Consider the following 26,373-nt stretch of genomic DNA (forward strand, 5'->3'; position numbering starts at 1 on the left):
GCAGGTGCTCACGAGGCTGAGAGAACGGGGCCTATGAGCAAATCGCCCCAAGTGCGAATTTTTCCAGAAACAAATATCATATTGTGGCCATTTCATTAACGAAGAAGGGTTGCATAAGTCACCTGAAAAAATTGAAGCGGTCGTAAAGGCCCCAGCACCTGAAAATGTCTCACAATTAAGGTCGTTCCTGGGATTAGTAAATTACTATCATAAATTTTTACCAAACTTGCCGACGGTTTTGCACCCGCTTAACGCACTGCTACAAACGGGAGTAGTTTGGAAATGGAGCGAAGACTGTAAACGTGCCTTCCATAAATGCAAAGGCTTGATCACGTCCAGGGAAGTGTTGGCTCATTACAACCCATCACTGCCAATCAGACTGGCGTGCGATGCATCCCCTTACGGCGTGGGAGCGGTATTATCGCATAGATTCCCTGATGGCTCAGAGCGACCGATAGCTTTTGCGTCACGCTCATTAAACTCAGCTGAGCGTAACTATGCCCAGATCGACAGGGAGGCACTCAACCTGGTGTGGGGGGTGAAGAAATTCAACCATTACCTACACGGACAAAAATTTACCTTGTTGACTGACCATCAACCCCTCGTCTCCATATTCAACCCTAAAAAGGGCGTTCCCATTATGACAGCGCAAAGGCTACAGAGGTGGTCCCTTTTCCTAGGGGCACACCAATATGACATAGAGTACAAAGGAACAAAACAGCATGGGAATGCTGACGGGTTATCGCGCCTACCGTTGCCAACGGTGGAAGAGGCGCCTACAGTGGACCCAGTGGAGATATTCCACTCGACCATAGTGGAATATCTACCGGTGACAAATTCTACCATTGAAAAGGAAACGCGAAATGACCCGACTCTCTCACGAGTCTACGATTTAACGGTGAAGGGATGGCCAGCACATGGCGAACCACTGTTGCCAGCATTCTCGCAAAGAAGAGAACAGCTGTCAGTGTGCCGAGGAACCTTGATGTGTGGATCCAGAGTGGTGATTCCACCCAAACTCAAGGATAGAGTGCTAAAGGAGCTTCACGAGGGGCATCTGGGTGGAGTGAAAATGAAGAACTTAGCCAGAGCATTTGTGTGGTGGCCAGGTATCAATGGAGACATCGAAGAAATGACCAAGAGCTGTCTAGGATGCCAGAAGGTCCAAAACGCCCCACCACAAGCCCCTCTACATCCATGGGAGTGGCCCTCATCTCCATGGCAAAGGGTACATATCGACTTTGCTGGTCCATTTATGGACTCAATGGCCTAGAAATTCAGTATAGCCACTTTTGGGGCGGAAAAGTCGGGCGGCCGCTAAAGTTTGCGCCCGGCGCAAAGTCGAGGCCACTTCGCCGATATTCAGTAGCTTCGCCCTAAGAGTTTGCTCGAGCGCTAAAACTGGCGTTGCACAACTATCTTTAGGCGCAAAGCCGGCGGTGCTGAGCGAAACCGCCAAGGCCGGGCGCAGCGCAGGTGCGGCCATTTCTTGATTGACAGCAGACACCCTGGCGCCGGCCAGCTCTTAAAGGGGGAAGGGTCGATTCCTTCTGCTGCGACGCCCTGGACACTGCAGCCCTCCAGCTAGGCCCAAACACTGCTGGTGAACAGAAATAGCGCCGGGAAAGATGCAGAAGGCCCGTGAACGAGCGCAGCGCTTCTCTGGCCATGATTTGAAGCTGCTGGTTGGGGCTTTGGAGAGGAGACGCAAAGTCTTGTTCCCGGACAGTGGGAAGAAGCCTGCGACCAGCGTCTACAGGAAAGCCTGGAGGGAGGTCGCCATCAGGGTGACAGCCAACAGCGAGGTCCCCAGGAACTCTGTCCAATGCAGAAAAAAGTTCAATGACCTCACGAGGATTGTCAGGGTGAGTACCCTTTTCAGTGTCCTCCTCATCCTTGCATGTGCACCTCACATTATGGGCAAAGGGACCTGAAAGCCCTCATGGCCAGCCCTCATCCAGCAGCTATGGGACTGGCATGATCATCAATTGCACATTCTGCACTTTACACACTGGCCAAGCTATTCGGCCTTGGGAGGCAGTGCACACCAGATCAGGGCTACACACTGGCCAAGCTATTCGACCATGGGAGGCAGTGCACACCAGATCAGGGCTACACACTGGCCAAGCTATTCGACCATGGGAGGCAGTGCACACCAGATCAGGGCTACACACTGGCCAAGCTATTTGACCATGGGAGGCAGTGCACACCACATCAGGGCTACACACTGGCCAAGCTATTCGACCATGGGAGGCAGTGCACACCAGATCAGGGCTACATACTGGCCAAGCTATTTGACCATGGGAGGCAGTGCACACCAGATCAGGGCTACACACTGGCCAAGCTATTCGAACATGGGAGGCAGTGCACACCAGATCAGGGCTACACATTGTACTTAGAGGCCGTCCTTTCTCTTGCAGGCCAAGCTGGCCCACAATCAGAAGAGCCGGATTGAGACCGGGGGAGGCGGTCCCCAGATCCAGCAGCTCACTGACCTGGAAGAGCGCGTGGGTCGCCTCATGGGAGCCCGGGTGATTGGTCCCGTTGCCAGTGGAGATGCCGACCCTGTTCTGGGCACCAATGGTAAGGACATCACCTTTTGGACCTCTCTCGTCCCACTTGCGCATCAGATCTGCATCCTTTGCCACTGTCCGACCAATGCGCTGAATGCCACCACTCATGCCTCCCTCGCTGACGCCCTCTCCTCAATCTAAAGCTACTCTCGTCCCTTCCTGCTTTCAGATGGTGAGGAGGAAGTCCCTGAAGCTGCCAGTGACAGCCCCTCGGAAGAGGAGGAGGAGGAGGAGGAGGAAGAGGAACGCGGCCCATCAGGGGAACCCTCACCCGCGCCAGGGGATGCCAATGTAGGGGACACGTCTTCCGTGGACGAGAGCCTGGGGGAAGTGTCGGAGGGGAGTGTCGCTCCTGGGACCAGTGGCGTGCAGCAACGCAGGGGGTGTGCGGTTGCTCAGCGGGCTTCTTCCCAGAGGGGTGTAGTTGCTGGGCCCAGTGGCATCCAGCAACGCGGGAAGGGTCGGGCAGCTCGGCGGCCTTCTCCCCAGAGGGAGAGTCCGGCCTCAAGTCCGGCGACGGTCAACTCCGAGGAGCTGCGCCTCCTCGATCAAATGGCCGTGGACTCGGAGCGCCGGCACACCGAGCTCATGGGGGTTGTGGCACGGATGCCTGAGGCCATCGAGTCCCTGGCTCATAGTGTGGCCGATTTCGGGGCCTCACAGGCCAGGAGTTTGGAGCAATTCGGGGCAGTACAGGCCGCGAGTCGTGCCGAATTCGGGGCAGAACAGGCCGCGAGTCGTGCCGATTTCGGGGCAGCACAGGCAGCGAGTCGGCTGGAATTCGGGGTAGCACAGGCAGCGAGTTGGGTGGAATTCGGGGCAGCTCACGCAGCGAGTGGGCAGGTGATCAGTGGTGCCGTGCAGTAACTGGCTGGTCTGATGCGGTCACAGACCAGGGCAGCACGGGCACTCACTGATGCCACACTCGCTGCATCAGCCAGGCATCGCCAGGACACCCGCCGCGTTGTAGCAGCACAGCGGTCTGTCGTTCGGCACATTGCAGCGCATGCTGCAGTGCGGGCCCGGGCGAGTGCCAGTGTGTCACTTGACCACCGGCCGCCTGCCATCCGCCAGCTTGCCCCCATTCCTCCAGCCGCCACTGTCACTCCCCCAGTGGAGCTGCTACGAGATGCTGGTCCGACTGATGCTGGCCAGCCACAGCTGCAGCATTCACCAGCCGGCCCCTCGAGGCCCAGACCTCGTCTAGGCCGACCCCCAAGGGCAACTGCCGTGACAGCATGTGCCCCTCAGGAGCCTTCCCCCAGCCTTGCAGCAGCCACTGGGCACGGTTTGAGGAGCAGCAGCAGGGCGGCCAGGGGCCGCCAAAGGCTGGACAAGGAATCGCCCTCGCGGGCCACAAAGTAGAGGGTGTGGACAAATGTTTTTTTATATTGCGATGGTTGTTTTGTTTCTGGGGATGGTTGTTTTGTTAAGGCCGAGGATGAAGGCCATTTTTGTTTAAATGTTTTGTTATTCCTCCCCAGGTTGTGGGAGTGATTCATGTGTGTGACTGTTTTTTGGGGGTCTTGTCTGTTTTTGGGTTTCATGTGGGAAGGGCCCTGAGTTTGTTCAATAAAGCTTTTTATTTATTCAGATTGTCCATGATTGATCTTTGAAGTGTTTGTTGCCTTAAGCGGCTGAGGGCTTGCGGAGCGGCTGCATTCATGTTCTTTCATTGGCACAAGCCATTCCCTGACAGGGGGCCTAGAAGTGACGTTCAATAAGCCGCCGATGGGCGGCCCTTGGACCTTCTGCCTCCCTCCTGGGCTGGTACTCCTCCTCCTCCTCCTCCTCCTCCTCCTCCTGAGGTGGTGCTCCAGCGTGAGGTGGCAGTGCCTGAGCCCTGCGGATAGCCAGGTTGTGCAGCATGCAGCAAACGACCACGAACTGGGAGACTCACTCCGGCGAATACTGCAGAGATCCGCCGGAACGATCCAGGCAGCGGAACCGTTGCTTGAGGACGCCAATTGTTTGTTCTATGATGTTCCTGGTCGCTTGATGGCTCTCGTTGTATGCCTCTTCAGCAGGGGTCGTGGGCGCGCGGAGCGGGGTCATGAGCCAGGTACACAAAGGATAGCCTTTGTCCCCGATAAGCCATCCTCTTGGGTGAGGCTGTGCCTGGAAGATGTCAGCCACAGTAGTCTGTCGCAGGATAAAGGCATCGTGGCTGCTGCCTGGAAAGCAGGCATTGACAGCTAGGATGCGCTGCCTGTGGTCACACACCAGCTGTACGTTGAGGGAATGGTAGCCCTTCCGGTTGCGGTAATCCTCGGGATGGTCCACAGGTGCCCGCAAAGCCACATGCGTGCAGTCAATGGCGCCCTGCACCATGGGGAAGTCCGCGATTGTTGCAAATCCCACTGCACGTTGCTGCTGCCTCTCCAGGGTCATGGGGAAGGAGATGAATTGGCGTCTCCTTCTGAAAAGGGCATTGGTGACCTGGTGGATGCAGCAATGCACGGCGAACTGGGATATGTTAGCAATGTCCCCAGCAGCTGATTGGAAGGAGCCGGTGGCATAGAAGTTCAGAGCCACCGTCACCTTCACTTCCACCGACAGAGACGTCCTGCACCTCAGCTGTGGACGCAGATCTCTGTGAAGCAGCTGGCAGATCTCTGCAACCACCTCCCTTCTGAATCGCAGCCTCCTAACACATTGCGCGCCACTCATGTTGAGATACGAGACCTGCTGGCGGTATTGCCTGAGTGGGTAAGGCCCACGTTGCCGACGCCTGTTGCCCCCTCTGCGTCTAGCCAGGGCTGCCCCTCTCACACAGCGTCTGCGCGCCCTTCCGACATAAGGCTGAAACTCAGCGTTGGCACCCCATGCAGCCCCTATAATATGCTGGCAAACAATGAGATATCAGTGAAGGCGAATTGCAAAGCTCTGGCCTGAAGCCAAAAATACCTGTCCTAGTGTTGGGCCAAAGCAGTAAGCTCCCTTCCTTGGTCTCTCTCTAAAAATCCGTTGCACAAGAGTGATTGCTGCCAAATGGCTGCCCTTTATAGTGCAGGGTAAGTGCCCTTTAATTTGCGCTCCCCGCGGCCCGCTTCGGCTGTGCACCGTTCCACTCCACAGTCATTAGAGCCGCCCGGCGCACAATGGGCCGGCGCGACTGAAGTTCCGGTTTGGGGCGCACAAAGGGCGTTGCACGAGGAAATGACGTCATGATCTGCGCGCGCAGCAGGGCGCGCGCTAAGACTTTGCGCCGGCGCTAAATGTCTACTGAAGTTGGGGCGAGGCGCAGATCACGCTGCGCCCGGGCGCTAAGCGCCTAGCGCTCGAGATCTACTCTTCCTAAGGCGCTAACGGCTGGCGCAGCCAACTGAATTTCTAGGCCAATGTTCTTAATTGCAGTGGATGCACACTCCAAGTGGCCGGAGGTAGTAAAGATGTCCTCCACCACCACGGAAAAAACCATCACAGTATTAAGGACCATATTCGCCAGGAATGGGCTGCCGGAACAGATCTGTTCTGATAATGGACTGCAATTTGTATCCGAAGTATTCAGGAAGTTCTTAAAAAACAATGGGGTTAAGCACTACACGTCCGCCCCATACCATCCCGCCACCAATGGATTGGCTGAAAGGTTTGTCCAGATCTTCAAGAAGGCCATAAAGGCCATGGGTAATGAAAACATAAATCTACAACATAAGGTAGATAACTTCTTGTTTGTGTACAGGAATGCAACACATGTGGTTACAAACCAAACCCCCACCATGATGTTTTTCAATAGAAGACTAAGATGCCGGCTGGATTTGGTCAAGCCAAACGTCAGAAGGGACGTAGAGAACCGACAATTTCAAAGCATGAATGAAAGGCCAACTAGAACCTTCCAGATAGGTCAACCAGTTTTGGCCCGGGACTACCGTACCGAGAAATGGCAGCCTGGAACTATTTGCACACGACTAGGACCACTGATGTATACCGTGGACATTGGAGAAAGCATAATAAGGCGCCATGCTGACCAGATCATACAGTCGTCCGAAAAAGGACAACCTACACCACAACTCTATACGCCTAGTGATGAAGCAGAGATACCCATAGTATCTACCTCCGATCCGGTGATACTGGAACCAGATGAACCCGACACTGGCATTGAAGCCGAATCGACCTTGCCAAAAGAACCTACTACACCACCGAGGCGTTATCCGGACCGAGTCTGGAGGCTTCCAGAGAGACTGAATTTGTAATTGATTAACTTCAGCAAATGTGTATATTATTGTTCTTGTAAAAATGTTATTTAATGATTACTTAAAATGTTATGTACTATTTATCTAAAAGGGGAGGAATTGTAGTGTATGTACCTTTAAGAGGAACTATGTTTTTGAAGCCCCTGTATACTGTAGTACCAGTAGTGACCACTCGGGTATATAAGCCTGTGTAGCGTCTTGTGTTGTTAGTTCACCTCCAGACTTTGTTCAGTAAACACTTGTTAAATCAACTCCTGCATTCCGTGTCTCCATTAACACACGGATCTAACAACAGCCACCAATGGTGGAGCGACTGAAATCGGGGATGCTCAAGAGGCCAAAATTAGAGAAACGCAGATATCTCGGGGGGGGGGGCTTATAGGGCTGGAGAGGCTTATAGGGCTGGAGAAAATTGCAGCAAACCAGGAAATGAAAAGCACTGATTATCTGCACTTTTTAAAAATGTTACAGAGAGCGAAATAAAGATTGGGACATACACATAGGGTTAAGGTAGAAGCTGAAATATCAAGAACAAACTTTAAAAAATTTTTAAATTGTAATTTTTATCATAATGGAGATATAATGACATTCCACAAATATAAAAGTTAGTTTTTCAGGGCCAGAACGGTTGTTTAGCAGTCAATATGCTGTTAAAACCCCAATTACACCTATTCCAACCAGGCTTAACATTTAATGGGGTAATTAACAACGATATTAGCGTGGCAAAGCTAAAGTTTTCGTTAATTCCACTGATTGCCGGTTATGGGAGTTGGGAGTTCCACAGCGCAGCCTGTGTCGGAGCAGTGAATGATTGACCGCAACTTCAGGATTTCTGCGTTTAGATGCGCATTGGCTAAATCCTGAAGTTACGGTCAGTTTCAGAGGGATAATGACGGTGAACGCTTATATTTCGCCGACATTACCCATCGCAAAATGCATCTATAAAACCCGCAATCCTACTCTCAACAAACATTTTTAGTCCCCTTCAGATAAAATTGATTTGGAATTGTGTTGCATTCCTCTTCCAAGTAAGGTGTCATCCTTGGCTCAGTGTTGGCACTCTTTCCTCTGATTCAGACTGTCATAGGTTCAAACCCCATTCCAGGGTTTTGAGCACATAATCTAGTCTGAAACTTCAGTGTAGTACTAAGGTAGTGCTGCACTCTCGGACGTGTCACCTTTCAGATGAGCTGTCAAATCGAGGAGGCCCTGTCTACCCTTTCAGGTGGATGTAAAAAAAAAAGCCCTTGGCACTATTTAAAGAGCAGGGAGTTCTTCTGGTTTCCTGGACAATATTTATCACTCAACCAACATCACTAAAACAGTATTTATCATTGGTATTGATCTCATTGCTGGCTGTGGGACATAAATTGCATAAATTGACTGCCGCGTTTCCTTGCATTACAACCATAACTACACTTCAAAAAACTATTTCATTGACTGTAAAGCGCTTTGGGATGTCCGGAGGTTGTGAAAGGTGCTATATAAATGTTAATCTTTCTTCGTTAAGTGGTACTTTTATTTTGAGGAATCAATTCCACTTGAATTTTATTAGTGAACCAACTCTCAGTGTGGTCCAAAAATGAACTGAGTCATTGAGAAAGAGTTTCTTTTAATGTTGCATATAAACAACATTATATCACTGGGCAGTCATAGCAGAACACTGAAGTTGCTGAAAGTGAAAAGGAATGAGTAAGGATTCCAATTCTTATACCAGTTTTTGTTGCCAAATGTGTCTCACACAGATCAAATGTGACTATGAAGCCAAGAAGTTGAATTCCTTGAAGATAATTTGCAATCCCTGGAGAACTAAGTCAGCAACTTCACAGTTGTTTCATCATTTACTATTCAAAGGCGTGACAAATGCGCTGAGCATCGGAAGAAACACTCAGTTTGAGTTATGATACTGAAAGTGTCACAAATCAACTGTTTGCTTTGAAACCAAATTAGCAATCAGTTTTTCATCCATTATGGTTTCTACAAGCTTTAACACAATTAGCATGGGGGATATTAATAATTATCAGGGTAGATTTTAACGCTGGCCAGCCGGAGAGAGGCCAAGTCTATTTTGATGGATGGGCCTCATTACCTCGTGCAGCTCGCGAGCAGGAAGGTGGGTCCAGGATGGGAGGAGCATTCCTGCTCCATAAAAATAATTTTCCACTTACTTTTTTTGGGACCTCTTCCTCTTCACTGCCCGGCATAAACTGTTGAGAAACATGCACAGCACACCTGGTGCCCAGTGTTCAGCAAAACTGCACTGGTGTACAGAGGACCCTGATTTGCATGCACTAAGAACGTAAGAAATAGGAGCAGGAGTAGGCCATTCGGCCTCTCGAGCCTGCTCCACCATTCAATAAGATCATGGCTGATCTTCTATCTCAACTCCACTTTTCTGCACTATCCTCACATCCCTTGATTCCCTTAATATTCAAAAATCTATCGATCTCGGTCTTAAATATACTCAACGACTGAGTCTCCACAGCCCTCTGGGGTAGAGAATTCCAAAGATTCATCACCCTCTGAGTGAAGAAATTTCTACTCATCTCAGTCCTCAATGGCCAACCCCTTATTGAGACTATGACCCCTGGTTCTAGACTCCCCAGCCAGGGGAAACATCCTCCCTGCATCTACCCGGTCAAGTCCTCTAAGAATTTTGTATGTTTCAATGAGATCACCTCTCATTCTTCTAAACTCTAGAGAATATAGGCCTAGTCTACTCAATTTCTCCTCATAGGACAATTCCCATCATTGATATAGATTGTGAATAGTTGAGGCCCAAGCACTGATCCTTGCGGTACCTCATTAGTTACAGCCTGCCAACCCAAAAATGACCAGTTTATTCCTACTCTGTTTTCTGTCCATTAACCAATCCTCAATCCATGCTAGTATATTACCCCCAATCCCATGAGCCCTTGTTTGGCACCTTATCGAATGCCTTCTGAAAATCCAAATACACCACATCCACTGGTTCCCCCTTATCTATTCTGCTCGTTACAACCTCAAAAAAACTCCAACAGATTTGTCAAACATGATTTCCCTTTCACAAATCCGTGTTGACTCTGTCCAATCCTATTATTATTTTCTAAGTGCCCTGTTACCACATCCTTAATAACAGACTCTAGCATTTTCCCTACTATTAATGTCAAGCTAACTGGTCTGTAGTTCCCCATTTTGTCTCTCCCTCCTTTCTTAAATATTGGGGTTACATTTGCTACCTTCCAATCCGCGGGAACCATTCTAGAATCCATGGAATTTTGGAAGATAACAACCAATGCATCTATTATCTCTATAGCAACCTCTTTGAAAATCCTAGGATGTAGGCCATCAGGTCCAGGGGATTTATCCGCTTTCAGTTTCATTAATATCTCCAATACTATTTTTTTTTTACTAATGCTAATTTCAGTTCCTCATTCTCCACTATTTCCGGGAAGTTTTTTGCGTCTTCTTCCGTGAAGACAGTCACAAAGTATTTGTTTAATTTCTCTGCCATTTCCTTATTCCTCATTATAATTTCCCCTGTCTCAGCCTGTAAGGGACCCATGTTTACCTTCGCTAATCTTTTCCTTTTTACATACAGAAGCTTTTACAGTCTATTTTTATGTCTCTCGCTAGTTTACTCTCATTCTATTTTCCCTTTCTTTATCAATTTCTTGGTCCTCCTTTGCTGAATTCTAAAATTCTCCCAATCCTCAGGCTTACTACTCTTTTTGGCAAAAATTATAAGCCTCTTCCTTTGATCTAATACTATCTTTAACTTCTCTTATTAGCCACGATTGGACTACTTTTCCTGTGGGGTTTTTGTGCCTTAAAGGAATGTATATTTGTTGTAAATTATGTATTAATTCTTTAAATGCTAGCCATTGCTTGTCTACCATCATACCTTTCAATGTAGTTTCCCAATCTATCTTAGCCAACTCGCCCCTCATACCTATGTAGTTTGCTTTGTTTAGATTTAAGACCCAAGTTTCGGATTTGACTAAATCACTTTCAAACTCAATATAAAATTCTATCATATTATGGTCACTCTTCCCTAAAGGCCCCTTTACTACAAGGTTATTAATTTCTCATTGCACAATGCTAGATCTAAAATAACCCATTCCCTAGTTGGTTCCTCAACATACTGATTTAGAAAACTATTTTTCATACATTCTATGAATTTGTCCTCCACACTATTGCTGCAAATTTGGTTTGCCCAGTCTATATGTAGATTAAAGTCCCCCATGATGTCTATAATTTCCTGGTTTATACTCTTCCCTACATTACAACTACTGCTTGGGGGCCTATAAACAACTCCCACCAATGTTTTCTGCCCCTTGCTGTTTCTTACCACCATCCAAACTGATTCTACTACTTGATTTTCGCAGCCAAGATACTTTCTCTCTACTGTCTTTATCCCATCCTTTATCATCAGGGCTACCCCTCCTCCTTTTCCATTTTGCCTAACTCTTCTAAAAGTTAAGTATCCTGGAATATTTAGTTCCTAACCTTGGCCACTTTGCAACCACGTCTCCGTAATGGCTATTAGATCAAACGTATTAATTTCTATCTGCACTATTAATTCATCTATTTTGTTGCAAATGCTTCGCACACTCAGATATAGTGCTTTTAGCTTTGACTTATTTCTATTTTTCCCTGATGTCACCTTAGTCACGGATGCCTTATTACCTTTGTTACTCTCTCGGTCACTTCCTGACCCACTCTGCTTATTTTTACCCAAAACGCAACTCTGCTCTAGAGCCTTGACATTTCTCTCGCTGCTTTTAAATTTACTCTTTCCTGAATCCTCCCACCCCCCCTTCATTAGTTTAACGCCCTCTCTATTGCCCTAGTTATTCAATTCACAGGACACTGGTCCCAGCCCGGTTTAAGTGGAGCCCGTCCCATCGGAACAGCTCCCTCTTTCCCCAGTACTGGTGCCAGTGCCCCATGAACAAAAACCCCTTCCTCCCACACCACTCTTTGAGCCACGCATTTAAACCTCTAGTCTGTTTGTCCCTATGCCAATTTGCGCGTGGGTCAGGTAACAATCCAGAGATGATTACCTTTGAGGTTCTGCTTTTTAATTTAGACCGCAGCTCCTCAAACTCCCTCAGCAGAACCTCATTCCTAGTTCTACCTATGTCGTTGGTTCCTATGTGGACAACGACAACTGGATCCCTCCCACTCCCAAGTTCTTCTCCAGCTGCAAGGAGCTAGGGGCTAAATTAAAAAGCCAAACCTCAAAAGGTAATAATTATTACCTGAGCTACGAGCAAATTGGCATTGGGTAAATAAAATTAGAGAGATGAATGCGTGGCTCAAAGACTGGTGTGGGATAAATGGGTTTTGATTTCTGTGGCACTGGCACCAGTACTGGCGAAAGTGGGATCTGTATCGTTGGGATGGTCTTCACCTGAACCGTGCTGGGACCAGTGTTCTGGCGAATCACATAACTAGGGTGGTAGAGAGGGCTTTAAACTAAATAGTGGGGGCAAGGGATAACATTTGGGAAGATGTGGTAAATCAAAAAGAGTAGAGACAAGGTGAGAGAGAAAGGTATTAATATGAGAAATGATAAACACACCATGACAGGGAGGGATAGAGAGTACACATCTAAGAGTAAATCAACAGATAAGGCTAGAGGTTACAAAAATAAATAAAAGGACAAAACTAAAGGCTCTGCATCTGAATGCACGTAGCATTCGAAACAAAACAGATAAACTGATAGCGTAAATAGAAATAAATAAGTACGATCTGATATCCATTACAGAAACATGGCTGCAGGATGACAGATTGGGACCTGAATATTGAAGGGTACAAGACATTTAGGAAGGACAGGAAGCTAGGAAAAGGTGGAGGGGTGGCTCTGTTAATTAATGATGGTATTAGCACAATAGAGAGGGATGACCTAAGTTCAGGAAACAGGATGTAGAAGCGGTTTGGGTAGAGATGAGAAATGATAAAGGCAAGAAGTCACTTGTGGGAGTGGTGTACAGGCTCCCTAACAGTAACCACACGGTAGGATGGAGTATAAATGAAGAAATAATGGGAGCTTGTCAGAAAGGTACGGCAATAATCATGGGGGATTTTAATCTACATATAGACTGGAAAAATCAGATGGGCAAAGGTAGCCTAGATGAGGAGTTCATAGAATGTTTTCAGGATAGTTTCTTAGCACGTTCTGGAGCCAACCAGAGAGCAGGCTATACTAGACTTGGTACAGGAAACTCTTTCGTATCCAGCACCGACGGGACCGGGATGGTGCCAGTTGATTAAAAATTCCGGATAACAGAGAGGTATATCTACCGAGGCTATTTTTAACAAACAAAAATAAAAAATCAAGAAATGTGCAGTATAATTGGGTACTCACCTACAGAATGCTGTGTTAAATGGACGGCAACATTTCCGGTTATTGAGGTGTTCAGATCGGAAGAGACTTCTGACAGCGCCAAGAAGCCGAGTAGTGACAGTTTGGAGAACTACCCCCACTGAATAACTCGGCCACCGCGGGAGACTCGGACTCTGACTTGGCAACATTTCCGGTTATTGAGGTGTTGTTTTCAGAGTATGAATTTTGCCGATTAGAGAATTCCGTTTAGAGAATTAGAGAATGAGAATTTAGATGCCGTTTAAACGAGAGTTTCTTGTATTGTGCAACGAGATAGGATTAATTAATGACCTCATAGCGAAGGCACCCCTAGATAGCAGCGATCATAATATGATTGAAATTTACATTCAGTTTGAGGGAGAGAAGAGTGGATCCAAGACTAGTATTTTAAACTTAAATAAGGGCATGAAAGCAGAGCTGGCTGAAGTGAACTGGTAAATTAGGTTAACGGATAGGTCAACAGGCAGTGGCAGACATTTAATAGGATATTTCAGAATACACAGAATATATACATTCCAATGAGAAAGAAAAATTCCAAGGGGAGGACTCACCATCCGTGGTTAACTAAAAAAAGTTAAAGATAGTATCAAACTTAAAGAAAAAGCATATAATTGCGCAAAGATGGGTGACAGGTCTGGACAGAAAATAAAAAACAGCAAAGAATGACAGATTAATAAGGAGAGAAAAATTAAGAGTACGAGAGAAAGCTAGCTAGAAATATAAAAACAGATAGCAAGAGTTTCTATAGATATTTAAAAAAGAAAAGTTAACAAAGTGAGCGTTGGTCCTACAGAAAGTGAGTCTGGGGAATTAATAATGGAAAATAAGGAGATGGCAGTTGAATTGAACAGGTATTTTGCATCGGTCTTCACTATAGAGGATACAAGTAACATCCCAGAAATAGCTGTAAATCAGGAAATGGAAGGGAGGGAGGAACGCAAGAAAATTATAATCACCAGGGAAGTGGTACTGAGCAAATTGTTGGAGCTGCGGGCTGACAAGTCCCCGGGTCCTGATGCACATCATCCTAGGGTCTTAAAAGTGACTAGCGAGATAGTTGATGCGTTGGTTTTAATTTTCCAAAATTCCCTAGATTCGGGGAAGGTTCCATTAGATTGTAAAATAGCGAATGTAACTCCTTTATTCAAAAAGGGTGGAAGACAGAAAGCAGGAAACTACAGGCCAGTTAACTTAACATCTGCCATAGGGAAAATGTTAGAAACTATTATTAAAGAAGTTATAGCAGGGCACTTAGAAAAGTTCAAGGTAATCAGGCAGAGTCAACATAGTTTTGTGAAAGGGAAATCAAGTTTAACCAATTTATTGGAGCTCTTTGAGGAAGTAACATGTGCTATGGATAAAGGGGAACTGGTGGATGTACTGTACTTAGATTTCCAGAAAGCATTTGATAAGGTGCCTGTAGTGTATGTACCCGTCTACCTTTAAGAGAACTATTGTATGTAACCGTTCACCTTTAAGAGAACTATTTTAGGTGTGGCACTACTTTGTTTGGCTTCTGTATACGGTAATACCGACGGTGACCACACCAGTATATAAGTGTTGTGCCAGGAGTTATTGGGCAGATTCGCCCTGACCTTCGAATAGTAAAGTCCTGTTTTAAGTTACTCTTGGAGTCTGTGCATTAATTAACTAAACAACCCACAGACTTTACAGTGGCGACGAGTCCGATCGTACCCTGCGGCAACAATACGTCCGAAGCAGTTAACGAGCGTCGAGAAGAGGCAACCGCCCTCGTCGTTCTGCTGGGAAAAAACTCGAGGCTGCAGAACTAGAAAGGAGGAAGAATTTAGAGACAAAGGCCTAGATTTTCAGTAGCTTGCGCCAGCAGTTAGCGCCTTAAGAGAAGTGATTTCCGGGCGCTATGCGTGTAGCGCCCGGGCGCAGCGCAGTTTGCGCTCCGCCCCAAATTAAGTTGCCCGTTAGCGCCGGCGTAAAGTTTAGCGCCCGCCCGGATGCGCGCGCAGAAAATGACGTCACATCCTCGTGCAACGCCCTTTGGCCGCCCCGATTGCAAACTTCAGTCGGACCGCCCCATTGTGCGGCGGGCGGCCGGAGCGTTTGGAAAAAGGAACGCAACACAACCAGCGCGGGCCCCGGGGGGCGCTAATTAAAGGGAACGTCCTCTCCAGTATAAAGGCCATCCTTTTTTCAGAAAACAGTCTTGTGCAACGCATTTCTGGAGACACAACAAGGAGGATAGCTAACTGGTTTCAAGCAGCAAGAGGCAGGTATTTTTGGACTCAGGCAATAGCGCTGCAAGTGGCCATTTGGAAATTAGACTGTTTGCCAGGATTTGATGGGGGCTGCATGGGGTGCCAACGCGCAGCTGCAGCGCCATATCCGTAGGGCTCGCAGACGCATTGTGAGAGGGGCAGCCCTGGCTAGAGGCAGAGGGGGCTACAGGCGTCGGCCACGTAGGCCTTACCCAGTCAGGCTATACCGCCAGCAGCGCTCCTACCTAAACATGAGTGCCGCGCGATGTGTTAGAAGGCTCCGATTCCGAAAGGAGGTGATTGCAGAGATCTGCCACCTGCTTCGCCGAGATCTGCGGCCAAAGCTCAGGTGCAGGACGTCTCTGTCGGTGGAAGTGAAGGTGACGGTGGCATTGAACTTCTATGCCACCGGCTCCTTCCAATACGCTGCTGGGGACATAGCAAACATCTCCCAGTACGGCGCGCATCGCTGCATCCGCCACGTGACCGAAGCACTGTTCAGAAGGAGAAGCCAATTCATCTCCTTCCCCATGGCCCTCGAGAGCCAGCATCAGCGCGCATTGGGATTTGCCAGACTCGGGGAATTCCCCTTGGTGCAGGGCGCCATTGACTGTACACATGTGGCTTTGCGGGCCCCTCGGGAGCATGGCGAGCAGTATCGCAACAGGAAGGGCTACCATTCTCTGAATGTGCAGCTGGTATGTGACCACAAGCAGCGCATCATGGCAGTCAATGCCAGCTTCCCAGGCAGCAGCCACGATGCCTTTATCCTGCGGCAGAGTACTGTGCATGACATGTTCCAGGCACAGCTTTCCCCAAGAGGATGGCTCATCGGGGACAAAGGCTATCCTTTGTGCACCTGGCTCATGACCCCGCTTCGCGCGCCCAGGACCGCTGCTGAAGAGGCCTACAACGAGAGCCATCAAACCACCCGCAACATCATCGAGCTAACTATTGGGGTCCTCAAGCAGCGGTTCCGCTGCCTTGATCGCTCCGGAGGAGCTCTCCAGTATTCGCCGGACCGGGTCTCCCAATTTGTGGTGGTTTGCTGCATGCTACACAACCTGGCTATCCGCAGGACTCAGGCACTGCCACCTGACGTTGGACCAGCACCTCAGGAGGAGGAGCAGGAGGAGCATGAGGAGGAGGAGGAGGAGCAGGAGTACGTTCCCAGGAGGGAGCGACCAGGGCCAAGGGCCGCACGACGCCACCTTATTACACGGTACTTCTAAGCCCCCTGTCAGGGAATGGCCAGGGGCCATGAGGGAAGATGAATGCAGCCGCTCCGCAAGCCCTCAGCCGGCGAAGCCAACAAACACTAAGAAGAACAACCATGGAGACTGCATGAATAAAGATAATTTTTTATTGCACAAAAATGAAAAGCCCTTCCCACATGAATCCCCAAAAACAATAAACAGGCCCCACAAAAAGCCCAACAAACGACTCACTCGCACAAACTGGGGAGGAGCCACTCCACCTTTATTGAAACCGGGCCTCAACGTCGGCCTAACGCAAAAAAAAAGCCCTCCAAAAGCACAACCATGGGCAAAATAAAGATGGCCACCGCCATATTAAAGGAAAGCTGGCCACACCCTCTACTGAGTGGCCCGCGAGGGCGAGACCTTGGCCAGCATTTTGCCTCCCCTGCCCTGCCTGCTGCTCCTTCGCAAGCTCTGCCCAGTGGCTGCTGCGAGGCTGGGGGAAGGCGCCTGAGGCTCAGATGCCCTTCCGCCAGATGCCGCTGGGGGGCGGCCTACACGGCGTTTGGGCCTCGAGGGGCCGTCTGCTGAGTGGCGCACCTGAGCCTGGCCACCATCAGCTGCAGCCGCTTGCCGTCGACGCCCCAGAGGGGGAATGGCGGCGACGGATGGCGCAATGTGGGCCAGCTGGCGTCTGGGATGCGCTGGCTGGTGCTGTGGCGCGGTGGCACTCGGCCGGGCCCGCACTGCAGGATCCGCAGCAATCAGCCGACGGCCGGCTTGCTGGGATGGTCCAGCGCGGCGCCTGCCCTGGCGATGCCTGCCTGAGACAGCGCGTGTGGCAGCAGTGAGTGGCCCTGTGGTCCTGGTGTGCGCGCGCATCACATCCGCCAGGGTCTTGACGGCATCAGTTAGCATGCGGCCAGTCGCGGCAGTTGCTGCCCCGAACTCGCGCACACTGGTCGCCAGCGACTCGATGGCCTCAGGCATGCGCCCCACCACGCTCATGAGCTCCGTGTGGCGCCGGTCCGAGTCGTCGGCCATCTGATCGAGCTTCCGCACCTCCTCCGAAGTGAAGGTGTCCGGACTGGAGTCGCGACTCTCCCGCTGGGGAGGAGGGGGCCGAACTAGGGGACCCTTGCCGCGTTGGTGACGGCGAGTGTGCCGAGCAGCAGCACTCCCCTCTGATCCTTCCCCCCTTTGGGGGGGAAGGCCGCGGGCCACGCGCACGGCTGCTGGGTGGCTGGACGCCACTGGTCCCAGAAGCTGCATTGCCCTGCGACAGTTCCTCCAGGCACTCGTCCAGTGAGGAGGTGTCAAGCATTTCCTCCTCTCCTGCGGGACGTGACTGTTCCCCCGAAGGTCCGGCTTGCTCCTCCTCCTCCTCCTGGTCGGAGGTGCTGTCACTGGCAGCCTCAGGGTCCTGGTCGTCACCAGCTGAAAGCAGGAATGCACAAGAGTAGCTTCAGAGTGAGGAGACGGCGTCAGCGAGGGAGTTAGGACTGGTGGGATTCAGCGCATTGCTGGGACAGTGGCAAAGGAGGTAGCTCGGATGGGCCAGTGCGACGCGAGAGGGCCAAAAGGCGAGGTCCTTACCATTGCCGGGCAGTGGAGGGTCGGATACACCGCACGCTGTGGGGACGATCACACGGGCTCCCATGAGCACACACACGCGCTCCTCCAGCCGAGTGAGCTTCTGCAGCTTGGCGCGGCCACCCCTGGCACGGGCCTGGCGATTAAACGCTACTTTAGCCTGCAAGAGAAAGGACGGGCTGTAAGTGCGCAGTGAAGCCCTGATGTAGTGTGCACTGCCTCCCATGGTGGAATAGCTTGGACAGAGTGAAGCCCTGATGTCGTGTGCACTGCCTCCCATGGTGGAATAGCTTGGACAGAGTGAAGCCCTGATGTACTGTCCACTGCCTCCCATGGTGGAATAGCTTGGACAGAGTGAAGCCCTGATGTACTGTGCACTGCCTCCCATGGTGGAATAGCTTGGACAGAGTGAAGCCCTGATGTACTGTCCACTGCCTCCCATGGTGGAATAGCTTGGACAGAGTGAAGCCCTGATGTACTGTGCACTGCCTCCCATGGTGGAATAGCTTGGACAGAGTGAAGCCCTGATGTACTGTGCACTGCCTCCCATGGTGGAATAGCTTGGACAGAGTGAAGCCCTGATGTACTGTGCACTGCCTCCCATGGTGGAATAGCTTGGACAGAGTGAAGCCCTGATGTACTGTGCACTGCCTCCCATGGTGGAATAGCTTGGACAGAGTGAAGCCCTGATGTAGTGTGCACTGCTTCCCATGGTGGAATAGCTTGGACAGAGTGAAGCCCTGATGTAGTGTGCACTGCCTCCCATGGTGGAATAGCTTGGACAAAGTGTAGAGTGCCGAATGGCCATTTGATGCTCATGACTGTCCCAATGCTGCTGGCTGAGGGCTGGCCAATAGGACTTTCAGGTCCCTTTGCCCATCATGTCAGGTGTACATGCAAGAATGAGGAGGAGACTGGAAAGGCTACTCACCCTCACAATCCTGGTCAGATCGTTGTATTTCTTACGGCATTGTTTGTGGGTCCTGGGGGCCTCGCCGGTGAACGTCACCCTCTGGGCGATCTGCTTCCAGGCTTTGGTGTAGTCGTGGTGGGTTGGATTCCTCCCACTCTCTGGAAACAAGATCTTGCGCCTCACCTCCAGAGCTGTGACCATTATGTCCAGATCACCCTCTGAGAAGCGCAGGGCACGCTGACGGGCCTTCTCTGGCGTTGCCATGACTCCCTGGGGCTGAGCAGTAGTGTTGAGGCCTCTTTGCAAGGCTGCAGTGTGCAGGGCGTGGCAGCAGACCAATTCGTCCCTTCCCCCTTTAAGAGCTGGTCGGCACCACGGGGTCTGCTGTCAGTGCAAAAATGACCGCACCCGTGCTGCGCCCCGCCTGGGCGCTATCCCTCTGGACCGCCGGCTTAGCGCCTAAAGGTAGGAGTGCAACGCCTCTTTTAGCGCTCCACCACTCTCTTAGGGCGAAGCCACTGAATTTCCGGCAACGGGGCGCTACTTTGGGGCGGGCGCTAACTTCAGGCGGGCGCTAAGGTTAGCGCCCCAAAACTGTCTGTACTGAAAATCTAGCCCAAAGACTTCCATCAGCAACAGGCACTGACTGTCCCTTCTGCCACGGTGAGGAGTGAGCCGATCAGCACGAGATGCAAGCCGGCCACGGTGACTGTGAGTAAGGGAAAAGTAAAAATAACCGGAGGATAAGGGCGGTGCACTCGACCACGGTCGAGGGGGAAAGGAGCCGGACAGAAGTCGGGCCCAGAGGCGCTGAGACTGGGGCAGCGTGGGGCAAGGAAGCCGCGGTACAGACAGGCTGGGGACGCAACGGCGTCGTGAGACAGCTAGACCGCGACCGGCGAAAAAGGCCGGGCAGCGACCGAAGCCACGAAGCGCTGCGACCGGGAACGTAGGCGCGGGAAGAGATAAACTCAGCCGCAGCCGGGGAGGGAAGCACCGGACTGCGAGAGGGCTGGGAGGCGCGATTGGGAGCCGAGTGAGCGGGAGAGGCAGAGCCGACCAAGGGAGACTGAGCGAGAGCCAGTCCAGCGGCTGAAACTGTTCTCCGTCAACGGGGTGTACCCAGCGCCGGTAGAGCCGAGCGAGCGGGAGAGAGACAGAGCCCGAGCAAGGGGAACTGAGCGAGAGCCAGCCCAGCGGCTGAAACTGTTCGCCATCAACGGGGTGTACCCAGCGCCGGTTGCCCTGCCGAGAAAAGGGAAAGCACTGAAGCCAACGCGCAGGCTGTGAACCTGAAAGCCAGCGGCCGTCGCCCGTGGGGAAAGTGTACCCCTCCCGCCAGGGAAGAAACGCGGGAAGCCGCCATTAGGCGGGGAAGAAGACAGAAGCGGGAAACCGCCATTTTCGCGGGAACCGCCATCTTGAAAAAAAAAAAAAAAAATTTTTTAAAGAAATAATTCGTGGTGTTTATCAGGAAGAGAGGAAGATGCCTAAGCGTGGTAACATCAATGATTTTAATTCCGAGGTAGAAGACTGGGCCACGTATGTGGAACGCATTGAGATCTATTGTGAGGCCAATAAAATAGAAGAAGATGACAAAGCTATAACCTTGCTAAACTCGATGGGCGCGAAGACATACGGGCTCTTGAAGCATCTACTATCACCAGCTAAACCGGCGGATCAGACTTTCGATGATATTGTGGCTGTTCTGAAGGATCACTTGAACCCCACACCGTTGATGTTGGCGGAACGATTCAAATTCTATGCGAGAACGCAACGGAAAGACGAAAGCAACGCAGAATACTTGGTCGAACTGCGTAGACTAGCGAAATACTGCCAGTTTGGAGGGAATCTGACAGAGGCATTGCGAGACAAGTTCGTGTGCGGGTTGGCAAAGGAAGGAACGCAAAAGCGACTACTCGAAGAGAACGACCTTACACTTGACAGGGCTGTCCTTATTGCAGCATCGCACGAAGCCGCAGCGAAGGGAACTGCGGAAATGCAGCTAAAGACAGCAGCACTAAGTGTGGATCAAATTACCTCGACAACAACAAAATGCTATCGTTGTGGGAAGACAACACACGACCAGAACCAATGCTGGTTTAAGAACCAGGAATGTAGGAAATGTGGCAAACTGGGTCACATAGCTAAGGTATGCCGGTCAGGGAAAAGGACCAACAACCAAAGGAAGCCATCACAGGAAAAGTACAACAAGGTACACAAGGTGGCTGAGAAGAGTTCAGACGAACAGAATTCAGACTCAGACCCAAACGGCCAGGAGCTGGGTAGTCTGAGAATTCACAATGTGAGTAAGGAAGCTGACCTACAAACTATCTGGGTCATGCTAAAAATAGCTGGAATCCAAGTGAAAATGGAGTTGGACACTGGATCAGCTCTATCAGTCATAAATCGAAGGGATTACCACCGGCTATTCTCACATATACCCTTAAGAGATACCAAGTTCGTATTGCAGACATACACGGGGCATAAAGTATACCCCATGGGAAAGATAAGAGTCAAAGTGAGAGATAGGGGTAAAGAACACCCAAGAATGAACTTATACGTACTACATGAGGGAGGACCACCACTTCTAGGACGGGAGTGGATCAAGAAAATAGACATGGAATGGCACTATCTAAAAGCCATAACGAGTGAGGACTCGGTGCAGACAATCAGCTCAGATTCTGAAACGGATGACGATAAGACCAACCCAAATATGAAAGACAAGGCTGAAATGGACTTGCCGACGAAGGTTGGAAAAACGAAGGCATGCATAAAGGCTTATGCTCCAGAGAAGAACAAAGTTTCAGAACAGAACTCCACCGAACAACGACAACCTAGTTTGACAGAAAATTCTGAGCCTGTTCAAGTTACGGACATATCCATGACGGAAGAACACCGAGCTCAGACTCAAACTTATTTCAAATTACGACAACAATTAGAACAATTGAGTTACCGTCTCGTACAAGAGATGAAAACAATGAAAAAGTTCTAGGACACCGAATGGGAGAATCTGGAAAGACAACAGAAGCAGCTAGCTCAAGCAGAGAGCGACCACAGAGCCATCGTGACCAATTACCGATCACATCTCCCTTATGCTGTTCAGGAGTTAGAATATTTGCAGGAAGAAGCAAATGAAGAGGAATCTTCAGGAAGCCAGGATTTTATTCCAGTTCTTCTCTACGACTCCTTACAAGCAGAGTGTGAGAAGTTGAAAGAACAGTATGAACAGGCCCAGGCTACAATTCTGGAAGGGGTTAACTCGGCAACCTCCGAAAAGCTAGTTTCAGTGGAAGCATATGAGCAACTGAAGGTTGAACATGAGCAAGAAGTCCAAAGGCTGCAGGAAATTCTTGATGAGCTCAAGGCCAAGACAGACTCATCGGTAGAAGTTCCATCCATAGATGAGAAATTAGAGGTGAAAGACATGGCAGAACATGAAAGACAAGATGCACAAGAACTCATAAAAATATTAAAGGAAACCCAAGACAAATATGGGGCGGCAATGACCGAGATTCAACAACTTGAAGAACAGATTCAACTGGGAATCCGTTCAGTGGAAGAAAAGGGAACTGTAAGAAACACAGAGACTGTAAGAATGGCCTCTGAACATGAGCTAGAGAGCATCAATGCGCAACTTCTCCGAGCGCTGGAAGCCAAAGTACAAGAGGAAAAGGTGAAAGCATTGGAGGAAAAGGTGGATGAAATGGAGAAGACTCTGACCCACAGTGTTCCCGTGGAAGAGTTAACGGTCAGCCAACTCCTTCATATGCTGAAGGACAAGACTCTACCATGGGAACAATCTGAACACGAGCTTCAATCTTCAAAGGGAAGGAGTTCGGAGCTCTCAAAAGTTATGGAAATAGCTGAGGTTGCAACACAGATTTTACAGGGATGCCAAAAGTACGCTGAATCACGTCAATGTGAACAGCAGAATGTTGAAACAGCTGCTCCAGTAGAAGGATTGAATAGCCTGATCAATCAATCCCCGAGGGAAGGGGAAGTGTTGAAATCACAAACGAGGTCATTAGTGAAGGATTTGCAGGAAACCCAGGAAGAGCGGGATGAATATGAACGCATGAAGAAGTCTCTTCAGGAAAGATATCTAGGGAGGGAACAACAGTCGGCTAACGTCCAGTTGGGTACGGAAGAAGTAGCAGGCCCTCTCGCTAGACTAGCTCAGGACGACACCGAATATTACCATGACCTGTTGAGTGACACGGAATATTACGATGACTTGGTCTGCCCAGCTTGTGATGAAAACTCCCAAAGTGCAGAAATCAGGATGAAGCACTTAAAGTCTAAGGAACATAGGGAGATGGTGGCGCTACAGCTGGCAGCGGATAAGGGAGCCCCGAGAGTCTCCAAGAAGCAGAAAAGAAAAAGACAAAGCAGAAGACGATAACCATCTAAATCATTATCACTTCTATCAGATCATGCACGTGGGCCCTACGAAGGGGGCCAAATCAGTTGGAAAGTAGGAAAAATTACCAAGGCAGTCCAGCTGTTTGTAAAAGTCAGCACTGCTGGTTCAGCAGGATGGAAGTTCAAGCTGTTAAGCCAAGGAAAAGACTATTGGATGAGTCACGCTAGAAATGTGAACTGGCTACACCACAGAGATGTTGTTCGGACCGAGTCAAGACCAGAGACTGAATCTGTGAACTGTTCCCGCAGAGACTGAATCTGTGAACTGTTTCCCGCAGAGACTATATCTGTGAATTGTTTTACATGAAGTTGATTATATGTTATGTTTAATGGGGAATAAGTATGTTGTAAGCTAAAAAGGGAGGATTGTAGTGTATGTACCCGTCTACCTTTAAGAGAACTATTGTATGTAACCGTTCACCTTTAAGAGAACTATTTTAGGTGTGGCACTACTTTGTTTGGCTTCTGTATACGGTAATACCGACGGTGACCACACCAGTATATAAGTGTTGTGCCAGGAGTTATTGGGCAGATTCGCCCTGACCTTCGAATAGTAAAGTCCTGTTTTAAGTTACTCTTGGAGTCTGTGCATTAATTAACTGAACAACCCACAGACTTTACAGTGCCACATCAAAGGTTATTGCAGAAAATAAAAGCTCATGGTGTAGGGGGTAACATATTGGCATGGATAGAAGATTGGCTAGCTAACAGGAAACAGAGTAGGCATAAATGGGTCATTTTCTGATTGGCAAGATGTAACGAATGGTGTGCCACAGGAATCAGTGCTGGGGCCTCAACTTTTTACAATTTATATAAATTACTTGGATGAAGGGACCAAAGGTATGGTTGCTAAATTTGCTGATGACACAAAGATAGGTAGGAAAGTAAATTGTGAAGAGGACATAAGGAGGCTACAAAGGGATATAGATAGATTAAGTGAGTGGGCAAAGATCTGGCAAATGGAGTATAATGTGGGAAAATGTGAAATTGTCCATTTTGGCAGGAAGAATAAAAAATAAAGCATATTATCTAAATGGTGAGAGATTGCAGAGCTCCGAGATGCAGAAGGAGCTGGGTGTCCTCGTGCATGAATCGCAAAAGGTTCGTATGCAGGTACAGCAAGTAATTAGGAAAGCTAATAGAATGTTATTGTTTATTGCGAGGGGAATTGAATACAAAAGTAGAGGGGTTATGCTTCAGTTATACAGGGCATTGGTGAGACCACATCTGGAGTACTGTGTACAGTATTGGTCTCCTTATTTAAAGAAGGATGTAAATGCGTTGGAAGCAGTTCAGAGAAGGTTTACTAGACTAATACCTGGAATGGGCGGGTTGTCTTATGAGGAAAGGTTGGACAGACTAGGCTTGTATCTGTTGGAGTTTAAAAGAGTAAAATGTGACTTGATTGAAACACACAACATCCTGAGGAGACTTGACAGGGTGGATGTGGAGAGGATGTTTCCTCTTGTGGGAGACTCTAGAACTAGGGGTCACTGTTTAAAAATAAGGAGTTGCCCATTTAAGACAGATGAGGAGAAAATTTTTCTCACAGAGGGTCGTGAGTCTTTGGAACTCTCTTCCTCAGAGGGCGGTGGAAGCAGAGTCTTTGAATATTTTTAAGGCAGAGGTAGATAGATTCTTCATAAGCAAGGGAGTGAAATGTTATCGGGGGTAGGCAGGAATGTGGAGTAATCAGATCAGCCATGATCTTATTGAATGGCAGAACAGGCTTGAGGGGCTGAGTGGCTTACTCCTGCTCCTAATTCGTATGTTCGTATGATCCTCCTCCTCCCACTCCAAGTTCTTCTCCAGCCATGAGGAGATATCCTTAATCCTGGTACCGGGCAGGCAACACAGCCTTCGGTACTCCCTGTCACGGCTACAGAGAACAGTATCTATCCCCCTGACTCTACTGTCGCCTACCACTACCATATTCCTTTTAACTCCCCCCACTTGAAAGGCCTCCTGTACCACGGTGCCGTGCTAAGTTTGCCCATCCTCCCTGCAGTCCTTGTTCTCATCCAAAATAGGCAGCAAGTACCTCGTACCTGTTGGACAAAGTCATGGGCTGAAGCTCCTCCATCACTATATCCTGGGTCCCCATACCTTCCTGACTCGCAGTCACACCCTCTTGTCCCTGACCATTGACTAACTCTGAAGTACTGCTTAACCTAAGGGGTGTGACTGCCTCCTGGAACAAAGTGTCCAGGTAACTCCCCTTCCCTGATGCAGCTCAGACTCCAGCCCAACAACTCTGAGCCAAAGTTCCTCGAGCTGTAGGCACTTACTGCAGATGTGGTTGCTCGGGATCTCGTTGGTCTCCACCAACTCCCACATGCTGCAGTTAAGACACACCACCTGCACTGCCATCTCTATCTAACCTTATTTTATTTATATAATTAGTTACAGTATTTATTCAAATGATTATTTTTACTTTTAATTCTTAGTTTTAGTTAGTTCATTTAAAGTTATTAACTCTATAATAAAGTTATAGTTAATACACTCCCAGTTCTGAATTTAATCCACTTACCAAACCTAGAGACAAAAGAGCTGTAATACTCACCAGTCAGCTACCTGCTTTCCTGTGGCGTCACTCCTTTTGTTTTTTGTTTTTTAAAGTCGCCGCTCAGCTCCTTTTATGCCACTGCCTCCACTGCTCCCACTCAGGTCCGTGCTGTGTCCTGGGCCTTCTCCGATGCTCCCTTTCAGTCGCCGCCTCCGCTGCTCCCACTCAGGTCCATGCTGTGTCCTGGGTCATTTCTGGTGCTCCCTCCGCTCCCGCTCAGGTTCGCATAACGAGGTTCTCACCTTATTTAGGCAGGCACTTGCGCCCCAGTGGAAGGCCCCAGTAAATGTGGAGGTGGAGCGGAAAT

The 26,373-nt window shown here is 49.3% G+C and overlaps 1 protein-coding gene across 1 annotated transcript in view; it reads right to left on the minus strand.

Annotated features, from left to right (window-relative positions):
- cpa6 (carboxypeptidase A6) overlaps positions 1 to 25,583 on the minus strand; it is a 190,978-nt gene extending 165,395 nt beyond the window's left edge. Inside the window, exon 1 of the mRNA XM_085993964.1 lies at positions 25,549 to 25,583. Coding sequence (XP_085850090.1) covers positions 25,549 to 25,583 — 35 coding nt within the window. The remainder of the gene's footprint in view (positions 1 to 25,548) is intronic.
- Between the last annotated feature and the right edge of the window lie 790 nt (positions 25,584 to 26,373).

The sequence above is a fragment of the Somniosus microcephalus genome, chromosome 7 (assembly GCF_052327205.1).
Source record: "Somniosus microcephalus isolate GS21.2 chromosome 7, FLI_Smic_1.0, whole genome shotgun sequence".
NCBI lineage: Eukaryota > Metazoa > Chordata > Chondrichthyes > Squaliformes > Somniosidae > Somniosus > Somniosus microcephalus.